At 39.0% G+C, this 13,833-nt stretch overlaps 1 protein-coding gene across 2 annotated transcripts in view; it reads right to left on the bottom strand.

Annotated features, from left to right (window-relative positions):
• Positions 1–13,833, bottom strand: part of LOC138804113 (transient receptor potential cation channel subfamily M member 7-like) — an 84,241-nt gene that overhangs the window by 54,885 nt on the left and 15,523 nt on the right. For both annotated transcript variants that reach the window (XM_069988374.1, XM_069988375.1), the window contains exons 3-9: positions 12,669–12,707; positions 10,563–10,761; positions 9,407–9,620; positions 8,250–8,374; positions 7,169–7,340; positions 4,451–4,625; positions 1,982–2,105 (exon numbers count right to left, since the gene is read on the bottom strand). In XM_069988374.1, the coding sequence (XP_069844475.1) occupies positions 1,982–2,105; positions 4,451–4,625; positions 7,169–7,340; positions 8,250–8,374; positions 9,407–9,620; positions 10,563–10,761; positions 12,669–12,707 (1,048 nt within the window). The remainder of the gene's footprint in view (positions 1–1,981; positions 2,106–4,450; positions 4,626–7,168; positions 7,341–8,249; positions 8,375–9,406; positions 9,621–10,562; positions 10,762–12,668; positions 12,708–13,833) is intronic.

Here is a 13,833-nt window from a genome sequence, read left to right as displayed (position 1 = left end):
TCTGTTATAAGAGGCAGCAGCATATGCAATAAGAATATAGACTGCTTGTCAGCTAAATCCTCTTGCTGTTCTTTCCACAGAGTAAACACTTACTTATGTAGCCTAGACAGGTGTTGAACTTCAGTCTCCCTCATACTAGGATTACAGGGAAGAGCCACTATACCCAGCCTCATATACACATGTATATTCTTGGATGAGAAATTTTTTGTTCCATCTTTTAATTATATATGCCTTTAAAATACTTGAAATGTAATCCTAGTTCTTATCTAGTGTCTATAATTTTAATTTGTAAAAAAATTATAAACAAACAAAATATTCAGTTAGCTCCACCTTACAGTATAAAAAATTTACAATGAAAGAAAACAACAAATCAAATCATGATTATCTATTTATAGAGCAGTTAAAAACTTTTATCTCTACAAACTGAAGATGTTTACATGACTGAAACGAAGCAGGACAGATATTTATTTAATAGCCTAAAGCCTCACTCAGTAAAATTGTTTTAAATATTTTCCCAAATACTTTGTTGGAAAAGCCATGATCAGCTCTACATTTCTTCACTGATACGAGACACCATCTGTTGCAGCCTAAGTTTGAAACTTTTCCTGAAAGAGAAGTACAAAGTATACAGTCCTGGGCTGGGAATGTAGCTTAGTGGTAGAGTGCTTGCTTAGCATGAAGCCTGGGTTCAATTTCTCAGTACCACATAAACAGTAAAAAACCAGAAGTGACACTGTGGCTCAAGTGGTAGAGCACTAGCCTTGAGCAAAAGAAGCTCAGAGAGGGGCTGGGAAGGTGGCTCAGTGGTAGAGTGCTTGCCTTGCATGCATGAAGCCCTGGGTTCGATTCCTCAGTACCACATAAGCAGAAAAACCCGGAAGTGGCACTGTGGCTCAAGTAGAGCGCTCGCCTTGAGCTGAAAAGCTGAGGGACAGCGCCCAGGCCCAGAGTTCAGGCCCCACAACCAACCAAAAAAAAAAAAAAAAAAAGAAGCTCAGAGACAGTGCCCACACCTGACTTCAAGCTCCAGGACTGGCAAAAAACAAAACAAAACAAACAAAAAAACCCCACAGAAACAAAAAACAACTACAGTCCTATGCCATCACTCAGTATGAGAACACTATATATAAATGACATCTTAACATCTAAACTTTTGAATTAAAAATGAAAGTACTTCAGCAATTTAGAATGTACTTTATTTTTTCTTCTTTATTGAGATTAATTACATACATTTCACAAATTCCACAGTATTGTGGGATGGTGATACTTAGCTAACGTCACAAACACATTTTAACTTTCATAAGGCGATCTGTCATTATCATGGCCTATAAAGCTTGTGAATTCTACAAACTTGGACAACACAACTATTTCTTCCAAATTGGGTGCTATGTACATTTCTTTCCTTTTGCTCACTGTGAGCTGTTCCCTCTTTCTCTCTCATTCCCTCCCTGCCACTGCTGCCCTTGAGTTGCTTTCATTTTCATCAATGTCCAGTGCTGTTGATGGGCCCTCTGTTTTATTTTTTCATCCGTTTCCCTCTGATTCTGTAACCTCCTCCTAGCTTCCCTCAGACGTGCAAATGTATATATTATATGTGATGTCAAAAACATGGAGTCATCTAAAACTGATGCAACCATGGCTGGGAAGCTAGCTCAGGAGTAGAGTGCTTGCCCTTGCATGCATGAGGTCCTGGGTTTGATTCCTCGGCACCGCATAAGCAGAAAAGGCTGGAAGTGGCACTGTGGCTCAAGTGGCAGAGTGCTAGCCTTGAGCTGAAGAGCTGAGGGACAGCGCCCAGGCCAGGCTCCATGACCAAAAAAAAAAAAACAAAAAAACTGATGCAACAAATTAAGAAGAGGTCCTTTGTTTCTTGAGTCCTGTTTACTTTGTTGTATCTCCTTGCATTTTGAATTTAACATCCACCTATCAGGGTAGAATGTACTTTAAAAGAAATAAAATGACTAATCTGAAATCTACTTACAAGCTCCTTTTTTTTCATACACTCCATCAGGGTCTGAAATAAATGAACTGCTTCACTTTGGCCAAAGTTAAATGTTTTTTTGATGGTTGAAATAATATCAGGCTCTGCTGCATCAGGAAGATTCCTAGTACAAGAGAAAATACAACAATTCACTGATTTCACCTTTCATTAGCTACATGATCCCAAAGAAGTACAAGCAAATCCCTGGAAGACCTGGAAATTTTGTATTAAAATTAAATATTTGTCTGAATGAAACTATTTTTTCCTTTAAGAATACCCATTACTGGAAGTGGCGCTGTAGCTCAAGTGGTAGAGCGCTCGCCTTGAGCTGAAGAGCTGAGGGACAGCGCCCAAGCCCAGAGTTCAAGCCCCACGACCGACAAAAAAAAAAAAAAAAAAAAAAGATTGAAATCTGTTGCCGGGCGCTGGTGGCTCACGCCTGTAATCCTAGCTACTCAGGAGGCTGAGATCTGAGGATCGCGGTTCAAAGCCAACCCCGGGCAGGAGAGACCATGAGACTCCTATCTCCAATAAACCACCAGAAAACCGGAAGTGGCGCTGTAGCTCAAGTGGTAGAGCGCTCGCCTTGAGCTGAAGAGCTGAGGGACAGCGCCCAGGCCCAGAGTTCAAGCCCCACAACCGACAAAAAAAAAAAAAAAAAAAAAAAAAAGAATACCCATTACAGGGGCTGGGAAGGTGGCTCAGAGGTAGAGCGCTTGCCTTGCATGCTTGAGGCCCTGGGTTCGATTCCTCAGCACCACATAAGAAGAAAAAAAAGCCGGAAGTGGTGCTATGGCTCAAGTGGTAGAGCGCTAGCCTTAAGCTGAAGAGCTGAGGGACAGCGTCCAGGCCCAGAGTTCAGGCCCCATGACTGGACCAAAAAAAAGAATACCCATTACAAAGCCATAAGGGATTAAAAAAGGAATGATTTTTCTCTGGAATTACTTTATGAATGTTTTTAACAAAGTATATATTGTAGTATTAGTAATTATAAGATATCATACAACCAGGTGCCAATGGTTCACACCTGCAATCCTAGCTACTCAGGAGGCCGGGCGCTGGTGGCTCATGCCTGTAATCCTAGCTACTCAGGAGGCTGAGATCTGAGGATCGCGGTTCAAAGCCAGCCCGGGCAGGAGAGACCGTGAGACTCCTATCTCCAATAAACCACCAGAAAAACGGAAGTGGCGCTGTAGCTCAAGTGGTAGAGCGCTCGCCTTGAGCTGAAGAGCTGAGGGATAGCGCCCAGGCCCAGAGTTCAAGCCCCATGACCGACCCAAAAAAAAAAAAAAAATCCCTAGCTACTCAGGAGGCCGAGATCTGAGGATCATGGTTTGAAGCCAGCTGGGACAGAAAAGGCCTTGTGAGACTGGAAGTGATGCGATGGCTCACGTGGTTAGCCTTGAGCACAGAGAGGCTCAGGGATAGTGCCCAGGCCCTGAGTTCTGAGTTCAAGTCCCACAAGTAACCAAAAACAAAACTCTGTGTGTGTTACATAAACTCAAATTTCAGGTATTACATTCTATAAGGTTATATTCCACAGTTATCTATGTTCTATAAGGTTAATAAACATCAACACATGTACAAGGCTCAACTATGTAGAAAAAATATGAAAATTCACCATGATGTCTTTTTCCCAGTGTCTTTTTATCTGCATAGCTCTACTTCTGACCTTTAATCACCTTTAACTTGTACAATTTTTCAAGATATCTTTTTACATAGATTATCCTTTTTGTTTTTACATTAAAAAATGTCCTAACACACACTTTGCTCAACATATTCTTTTGTCCATGAAGACATTTTGGAAACCCTCATAAATCTAGAATACAGGTCCTATCTTTACTCAGCTACAAACTGTCCCATTGTGTAGTAGACCACGATTTATTTATTCACACTTGTTCTGACAGATGTCCTATTTTGTTCTTATTTTTTACTCTTACAGGTAACCCTGTATCAAGGAACTTTGACACTTTTTTTTCACAGATGTTCATCTGTAGGAACAATTCCCAGCACCATTCTTCTAAAGAACAACTGCCTTCCAAGAGGATGGCTACTATATTTCAATCCTTCCAATAACATACAAGACTATGGCAGGAAGCCTTAAAAAAATCTTATTAGCTGGGCACCGGTGGCTCACGCCTAGCTACACAGGAGGCTGAGATCTTATGACTGTGGTTCAAAGCCAGTCCGGGCAGGCAAAGTCTGTGAGACTCTCATCTCCAATAAACCATTAGAAAACTGGAAGTGGTGCTGTGGCTCAAGCCATAGAGCACTTGCCTTGAGCTAAACAGCACAGGGACTGCGCCCAAACCCAGAGTTCAAGCCCCATGACCAACCAAAAAAAAAAAAAAAAAATCTTATTAAACTTGAGATTTTCATGTTCATAAAATGCTCAAAGGAATCTGAATATCTAAAAACCACAGGCCTCTTTAATAAGGCTATTCAATTTCTGACACTCAAGATACTTACCCTCCTTCTTCTGTTTGCTTATGAATATATGCTAGCAAATCTGCAGCTCTGCCTGTGCCTTCACACACAACTACTGGAACAGGGGGACTTTCTTGAAGATATTCTAAAACCGTGAGGATAACATTAGGCCCACCTTCAAATACCAGTGCCACCACAGGAACACCCTGGCCAATTCCTAAAAAACAGGTAACAGTTTAATTAGAAAATCAGACAACAGTCAACAATTTAATCTTATTTTAAATAAAAATTAAAAGTCAAAGCTGGGCACTGGTGGCTCACGCCTATAATCCTAGCTACTCAGGAGGCTGAGATCTGAGGATCGCCGTTCAAAGCCAGCCCAGGCAGGAGAGACTGTGAGACTCCTATCTCCAATAAACCACCAGAAAAAAAACCGGAAGTGGCACTGTAGCTCAAGTGGTAGAGCACTAGCCTTGAGCTGAAGAGCTGAGGGACAGCGCCCAGGCCCAGAGTTCAAGCCCCACGACCAACCAAAAAAAAAAAAAAAAAAAAAATTAAAAGTCAAAATATAATTTCCTATAAAACTGCGAAATTCACACCAAGTACTAGAGGTGATACAGTCTCTAATAAACAATGTACTAAATAAATTATGTTGTCATTAACTCTGTTCTAAAAGACAAAAATCAGAAAATCCATTATGTAATTTAGTACACAATGAAAATTTATAAATTACCTTCTTGATGAGAAATTTGAGTTGACAAGGAATGTATAGTAACAAAGTTTACTTTGCTCTTAAAAAGTCTTGTAGCCAGGTACTGGTGGCTCACACATGTAATCTAGCTACTCAGGAGGCTGAGTGAGATCTGAGGAGGAGGGTTTAAAGCCAGCCAAGGCAGAAAAGGCCCTGTGAGATTCTTCTCTCCAATTAACCTCTCAAAAACTAGAAGTGGCACTGTGGCTCAAGTAGTAGAGCAGTAGGCCTGAGTACAAAGAGGCTCAGGGACAGTACCCAGACCCTGAGTTTGAGCTCTATGACTGAACAAACAACAACCACCACCCCCCAAAAAGCATGTGATCCTCCAGAGTGTCACCTACCACATTCAGCTTCATTTGTTTTTTTTTAATATGTACTGGTTGGATTTCTAACATATGGGAATTTTTTTTTTTTTTTTTTTTTTTTTTGTCCGGTCGTGAGGCCTGAACTCTGGGCCTGGGCGCTGTCCCTCAGCTCTTCAACTCAAGGCTAGTGCTCTACCACTTGAGCCACAGCGCCACTTCCAGCTTTTTTTCTTTTTGCTTATGTGGTGCTGGGGAATTGAACCCAGGGCCTCAGGCATGCAAAGCAAGTGCTCTACCACTGAGCCACCTTCCCAGCCCTAACATATGGGAATTAATGGAAGGAGAATTTACAAGAGTAAAAGGAAAAAAATCTAGTCAAAAATACTAATTTTTGTTTTTGTAATAACCTGCAATATAGTGAGGAAATACAAAATAATGGTAATAGTCGGGTGCTGGTGGCTCACGCCTGTAATCCTAGCTACTCAGGAGGCTGAGATCTGAGGATCGAGGGTCAAAGCCAGCCCAGGCAGGAAAGTCCGTGAGACTCTTATCTCCAATAAACCACTAGAAAACAGAAGTGGCTGTGGCTCAAGCGGTAGAGCACTCGCCTTGAGCTGAAGAGTGCAGGGATAGCGCCCAAGCCCAGAGTTCAAGCCCCAAGACCAACCAAAAAAACAAAAACAAAAACAAAAAATAATGGTAAGTGTACAGTTATAAAACATTCCTAATTTTTGTAAATGCTTGGATCTCCTGGTATTCTGAATGTGCTAGTCTGGAATTTCATACTTTCACTTTTGATTTGGTCATGGAGTTTATCTCCTTGGTATCCCAGGGTCCTATTGAAATGAATCTAGATGTTGTGCCATCAAAGTTCAGCCTCAGGTTGGGATGCTGGGAAGGTGGCTCAGTGGAAGAGTGCTTGCCTTGCATGCATGAGGCCCTGGGTTCGATTCCTCAGCACCACATAAGCAGAAAAAGCCAGAAGTGGCACTGTGGTTCAAGTGGTAGAGCGCTAGCCTTCAGCTGAAGAGCTGAGGGACAGCACCCAGGCCCAGAGTTCAGACCCCATGACTGGCAAAAAAAAAAAAGAAGTTCAGCCTTACCAAGCACTGGTGGCTCACACCTGTAAACCTAGCTACTCAGTAAACTAAGATTTAGAGGAGAATTCAAGGCCAGCCCAGCGCAAACAAACAAACAAACAAAAAACAGTAAATACCCTGGGTTACAATAAGTTTGCAATAGCAACTTTTTGACGTTGAAGACTGAGCGACCTCTTTTCCTCAGTATTATTTTTTCTAAGATCAGCCATTCTTAGTTGCTTTATAAGTTATCTTGCTATGTGAAGAAAAAACACCTCAAAGAAGCCGGGCGCTGGTGGCTCACGCCTGTAATCCTAGCTACTCAGGAGGCTGAGATCTGAGGATCGCGGTTCAAAGCCAGCCCGGGCAGGAGAGACCGTGAGACTCCTATCTCCAATAAACCACCAGAAAACCGGAAGTGGCGCTGTAGCTCAAGTGGTAGAGCGCTCGCTTTGAGCTGAAGAGCTGAGGGACAGCGCCCAGGCCCGGAGTTCAAGCCCCACGACCGACAAAAAAAAAAAAAAAAAAACACCTCAAAGAACACCATGCTTTTTCAGAATTTGCTGGTTATTATTACAGCCCTCAAAAATTTTAACAATAACAAGTATGTGAATTCCCTTACTAGCATGAATTCTTTGCTGATTAATAGTTTTTTCAAGTTCTCTTCTTAGTCTGACTTCTGCCCCATACTTTCCAACAGTGCCATCATCCACCAATATGAAATGGGAATGGAGATTATTCAGAACATTCAATTTGCTTAGGGGGTTCAATAAGGTTTGGTAAGGGGCAACAACCTAAACAATAGAAAAAGAAGAGTTAGTCAGAGGATTAAATGTAATATAATATAAAATAAAATTTAAATAGTCCACAAATAAAAGAGTTAAAATTCCACTTTACATTTAGAAATAAACAGAAATAACAGGTAATATTCAAAAAAGCAAAAGCTTTTACCCAACTGAAGAAAATTAACAAGTTAAGCCAATTACATCTTGATCCTTACTGTAGAAATATGTATTTTAATCATTATATGCAAAAAGCAGCAAATAAGTGAATAGTGTTAATCAACTATTATTAGATTAAATGACTAAGATGTAATATACAAAGCACACTTAAGAAGAGCAATAAAATGTCTTGTTAGCTTTCTAGCCATAAACAGAATCTTTTAAATTTGATATTAGAAATTTTCTAACACTTGAGGATGATTACTACAAATTCAGGAGCTCTTTTCTAGTAGTCTCTAACAAGAATCTAAAACAGCTTCAATCTCAAGTAAAAACATTTCATTCCTACTGTTAGTGACAAAAGATTAATGCATTTAAAAATATTTTTATTAGCATACAAGGGTGTTTGCATTGCCACATTTCCATACGTGCGTAAGCTCCCCATTCAACTTACTCCCTGTCTCCTCACTGTGCCTTATCCCGTCCCTCAAAAAAGTGATTCTTAATGCAATATAGCCATTCAAAATTTAATTAAAGATATTGAAAACATGTTAAAGTACAGAAAAAAAGCAAAATTATTTACAGTTATTAATGTATTTCCAAAAGGATCAGAAGAAAACTACAGGAAAATACTTTTTAAATTGAATTTGGAAAGTATAGTATAATCATGAATAAACACTTTAATACAACTTCACTATTCTTGCTATAATTTTGTTAATACATTAAATCCAAATATAAGAAATTAAAAAAAATTATACTTACATCTCTCCCAACAAGATCATTTCTGTTCTCTATCACTCCCCATGGAGCTATTCCAATAGTGCAAATCTTTCGTGATGATCGAGAAGCATGCTCTTTGAGGGCATCACCAACGTGTTTTGCCACACCTGTTCACACAAAATGTTATTCATCTCAGTAATTATCACATTGTATGTAACACTACACATTACTGAGTTATCAGCTTGTCATGTACATCCCCTCAGTACAGCATAAGCTTCATAAAAGTATCTTCTCTGCTCTGTGAAATGATAATATACTCAGCAGCCCAAAGAATATCTGCCAATGGGTTCAAGAAAAAAAGTATATAGTTGCTGATGCCAAATGAATAAATGATTCAACTGATATAAATTAAAGACTTTTAGTTTTAGATGACAAAATTAACTTGCCCTCCTTATATTTAGCTTTACATATGACAGAAAAGAAAGGAATAAAAGCTGAGAGGAATAAAAGCTCAGTGGTAGAGTGCTTGCCTTGCATGCATGAGGCCCTGGGTTCTATTTCTCAGCACCACATAAGCAGAAAAAGCTGGAAATGGTGCTGTGGCTCAAGTTGTAGAGTGTTAGCTAGCCTTGAGCTGAAGGATAGCGCCCAGACCCAGAGTTCAAGCCCCATGATCAACCAAAAAAGAAACGAACGAATAAACGAAAGAAAGGAAGAAAGAAAAGAAAGGGCGTTAGTGTATTAAAATTATTTTTATGACTCCATAGGCATGAGACTACCATTTTCCCATCAATTTACTAATAGCCATTCTGCTCTCTAATAGGGCTGGCAAAGAGCAAACAGTAAGTATTTTAGGCTGTCACAACGATTCTTCTTTGCCGTTGGAGGCACAAAATGGGTCAAAGACAATACATAAACAAATGAGTATGGGTATGGTAAAATAAAACTATTCACAAAAACAAGGATCAGGCTGGATTTGGGACATGGACTCTTCGTCAAACTTCTGCTCTAAATGTATTGTTTTTTTTAGAGTGTAAATAAAAACCATAGTGATTCAGTTAACTTTTATGTAGCACGGGTATAGCTTATGTAACTGAAGAACCAAATATATTGATTTGATATTGACTATTTCAAAAATCTAATTGATACTATGAAAAATTTTCAAACATTTAATAAAATTGATATAACCTTCATATTACCTGTATTTACTCCACCAGTTAAGATCCAGGCTCCAGTTGTAACTGCAGCTTTAATAAGACCCTTTCCAAGCAACTGTTTAATTCGTGGATGAAGCTCAAACTTCTGCATGCCTCCATGTACAGAGATAACAAGTTTGGGTAATTCCATTTGCCATTCTTTAAGCAGAAGTTGCAGAATGACTTCAGGTTTGGTGTCATATGATAGCCTCACATACTAAAACAAAAAATATTTTAAAAGGACCAAATAACTATACTCACAGATTTAACAAAGCAACTTTACTTAACTTTGGAAAAAGAAATTAATTAGATCATATAAAAACACATTTCATAAGCTACTTTCAATATATTTACACTCCTTGTAATAGTAAATGATTTTAACATTGAAAAAAAATCATTCTATGAGGCCTATAGAACTGCTGCCATTCTAACTCAAAAACAGTAAGAAACTAATTTATGAATTTATCCAGAGTTAATTGCTGTTTTTTAAGTACCAGTGTAAACTAGAAGCAATAAGACTGGCTAAGATGATGGGAATGGGGGGAGGAGGAAATAGAATTATTAAAAAAAAAAAAAAAGACATCCCTAAGATATTCACAGAGAGAAAAATTCAGAATTATGTGTTTGAATGTTTTGTCAATGACATAAATCTGGACCACTTATGACAAAACTGACTATGCAGTAAAAATTTAAAGGTATTTTAAATACAGATGACAATTTCCTTCATTTGAAGGAATGGGAAACAATCGAGAAATTTAGCCACTGATCAATGGGAGGGCTCAGCTAGGGATGTAGCTCAGAGGAGGAGCATGTGCATGGCAGGCACGAAGCCCTGATTTCCATCTCAACACCACATTAAAAACAAAACCAAAACAGCCAATGGTGTTCAAATGGATTCACCAGTCACATTTTTTTTTTTTTTGTCGGTCGTGGGGCCTGAACTCTGGGCCTGAGCCCTGTCCCTCAGCTCTTCAGCTCAAGGCTAGCTAACACTCTACCACTTAAGCCACAGCGCCACTTCCAGCTTTTTTGCTTATGTGGTGCTGCGGAATCAAACCCAGGGCCTCATGCATGTGAGGCAAGAACTCTACCACTGAGCCACCTTCCTAGCCCCACCAGTCACATTTTTGAAAAGCAAAAACCAAATTATTTGACATACCTTAGCACGGTAAGAATGAGAACCCCCTTGAAAATTGATGACTCCATAAGCATCTGTTGGGCTCTGCTCCGTATGCTTTTCCACAGACCATTCTTCTGTTGCCTGATTAAAGTGGTCACCCAATTTCACATCTGAGTATTTCATGGCAAGGCTTGCAGTAAAACAAGCATGTTGCTTGACCAAACGACCACAAAAACACCTGAAGAGTAAGATGATAAAGAGACATTTCAAAAACATTTAATTACAATGAATAAATCAATGAAGAGTATAAAAATAGTTTGATTTTATACCTTTATTATAATGTTGAAACAGCATAAATAAATTAGTACATGAAGGGGCTACATGCAGCATAAACATCTACAATATGTGGTATACTGCCATGGCTAAGAAGGCAATGAACTGTAAACAGACACAAAACCATCATGCTGAGTGAAAGAAGCTAGATATCAAGGAGTACATATTTATGTGATTCCTGAACACGAATTCAAAACAGTGAAAGCTAATCAAAATGATGACCAAAAATGAACACTGGGTGCCTGAGACCCAAGGTAGAAAGAAGGATGGCATTCTATCTAGAAGTACATACTGGGCCACAATGTAAGAAGCAGGAATCAGAGCTTAACAGAAGTCAGAGCAGCTTATTTGTGGGATATGAAACAAAAATAAACTACCCAAGGCAAAGGTTAGATCAACTACATGGTAAGAGGCCAAACAATTCCTGAAGTTCATAAAGTAGAGGACAGTCCCACCTGCCAAAAAGGGGAGGTCTTAGAATGCACAAGGCCTAAGAGATACGATTCTCCGAGGAGTTCTGTAGAAGGATTAAATTAAGATCTAGACCGAACAAGCCCTAAATGTAGGGCAAGACTTGAAAGGACAAAACTAAACCAAAGTAACCTGTTTGCTAGGTAAGTACAAAACTCCCTAATGGAATACAAGAGAACCCAGAATCCAATGTGAAGTAAGCCTCAAAAATTCTCAGGCAAGCCGGGCGCTGGAAAGTCCGTAAGACTCTTATTTCCAATAAACCACTAGAAAAGCAGAAGTGGCGTTGTGGCTCAAGTGGTAGAGCACTCTCCTTGAGCTGAAGAGCTGAAGGAAAGCGCCCAAGCCCAGAGTTCAAGCCCCACGACCGACCAAAAAAAAAAAAAAAAAAAGAAGAAGAAAAAGAAATAGATGATGTAATTACCAAAAACAAAACAAAAAACCACACACACTGAACTATTGTGAATAAGTGCCAACTATTAACATAAATCGGAAGATATTTCAAAATTAACCAAGACCTAAATGAAACATCTAAAAATAAACCATAGAATATCTGAAGTGAAAATCATGGGATGGGGTTTGTAATGGATATCGAGGAGGAAATGGAGAGAGGCTGAATCAGTAAACTTGATGAAACACAGAAAGGACTAGAGAATAGAACCAAGAAATTCTACACACATGTGATTCAAGTTCCAAAGAGAAAATGATGGGAAGAAAAACATGAAAACATACTGGAAACATCTTTTTCCCCCAAATCTGACGATTGGGTCCACTAATACTAAACATTTCAACAGAAGAAGCTAAGATGTGGCTCAAGTGGTAGATCACCTGCCTACTAAGCATATAGCCTTGAGTACTACTAAACCTGGTGCTACCAAAAAGAAAAAAAAGTCAAGTTTTTCTTAAAAACCCTTTCCAATATTTTTTATCCAGTTAACTATATTCAACTTTAGAATTCCGCTCAGGTAGCTGCACTTGAGTTTCAACATAGAGGTACCTGATGATTCACTTCCCAGGTCTAGGAAAACCATCCTTCAAATATAACAGCAAATGATGGGGTTGGAAAGGTGGCTCAGTGGTAGAGTGCTTGCCTTGCATGCATGAGGCCCAGGGTTCAATTCCTCAGCACTATATAAGCAGAAAAAGCCAGAAGTGGCTCTGTGGCTCAAGTGGTAGAGCGCTAGCCTTGAGCTGAAGAGCTGAGGGACAACACCCAGGCCCAGAGTTTAGGCTCCACCACCAGTAAAAAAAAACAGCATATGATTTTACCCCACTGTATGTCCCCTGTTTCTGCTAGTTTATTTCTTTAAATGTTGTGCTATTTAGTTGTAGTACACTTACCTGACAAGCTGCTGACAAATTTGACATCCTGGAAGGCATCTATAAAGCATAAAGGGTAAGTAAACTACTATTCAAACAAAAACTAAGAGACAAAGGAAATGTGCGTATTTTAAGTATAAAACCATCATGTAGACATTGATTTATATATTTATATAATCATTTTAAACTCATAACTATTTTAAATTCAGGTTTGACACAAAATGTACAAACTGTAGCGGAAAAGTATGACAGACTTAATTACATTAAACAACATCATACTGGCAAAAACCTGCTATTAACAACCTAAAGAAAAACGGACAGGGCTGGGAATGTGGCTTAGTGGTAGAGTGCTTGCTGAGAATGTATGAAGTCCCAGATTCAATTCCTCAGTAGCATATAACAGAAAAAGCTAGAAGTGGCACCGTGGCTCAAGTGGTAGAGTGCTAGCCTTGAGCAAATGAAGCTTAGACACAGTGCCCAGGCCCTGAATTCAAGCCCCAGGACTGGGGGGTGGGGGGGGCACAATTGGTGATGAAAGTAGTTTCAGGGCTTAAACTACAAAAAAAAAGTGTCTGTTCTGTGTCAGTTGGAGAGTAACTCTAATGGCAATTTGACAACTTTTATCAAAACAAAAAAATATAGCCTGACATGATGTCATATGTCTGTAATCCCAGCACTATGTCAAGGCATGTTATACTGTATATCATATATAATTATACAAAATTAATTTAACCAGCATAGAAAAGTCACCACTTAACTATGTAAAGTACGTTTCATCAGATGATTCCACCTGAAGGTACTTAGGTTTCTTTAACACCTTGTTTTTCCATTATTTCTAATGCAAATTGTTACAGAGAAAATTATATGAAATAAACTCCTTACTGATAATACAATCTATGTTTTATTAATAAAGCAAAATCCAACTACACAATGAAGCACCCTTAACACATACCTTACCATCTTAAGACAAAAAAACAAATCTTCAACATGAACCATACTGTTGGGTATTCAGTAGAGACCCAATAAACAGATACATAAACATTTTAACACACACAGTTTTAAATATTGTATCTCTGTAATACACTAGCATGGTCTGAGTCTGGAGATGAGGGAACACTTTGAGAAAGGCTTATGCTACAAATGTTACTGAACTGCAAATGTCAGTATCTTTGCTAACACTATCTCT

Source organism: Dipodomys merriami, unplaced genomic scaffold, assembly GCF_024711535.1.
Source record: "Dipodomys merriami isolate MVZ:Mamm:240054 unplaced genomic scaffold, mDipMer1.0.p SCAF_357, whole genome shotgun sequence".
NCBI classification, from domain to species: Eukaryota; Metazoa; Chordata; class Mammalia; order Rodentia; family Heteromyidae; genus Dipodomys; species Dipodomys merriami.
The sequence above is the reverse complement of the archived record's forward strand: the minus strand, read 5'-3'. Positions and strand labels throughout refer to the sequence as shown.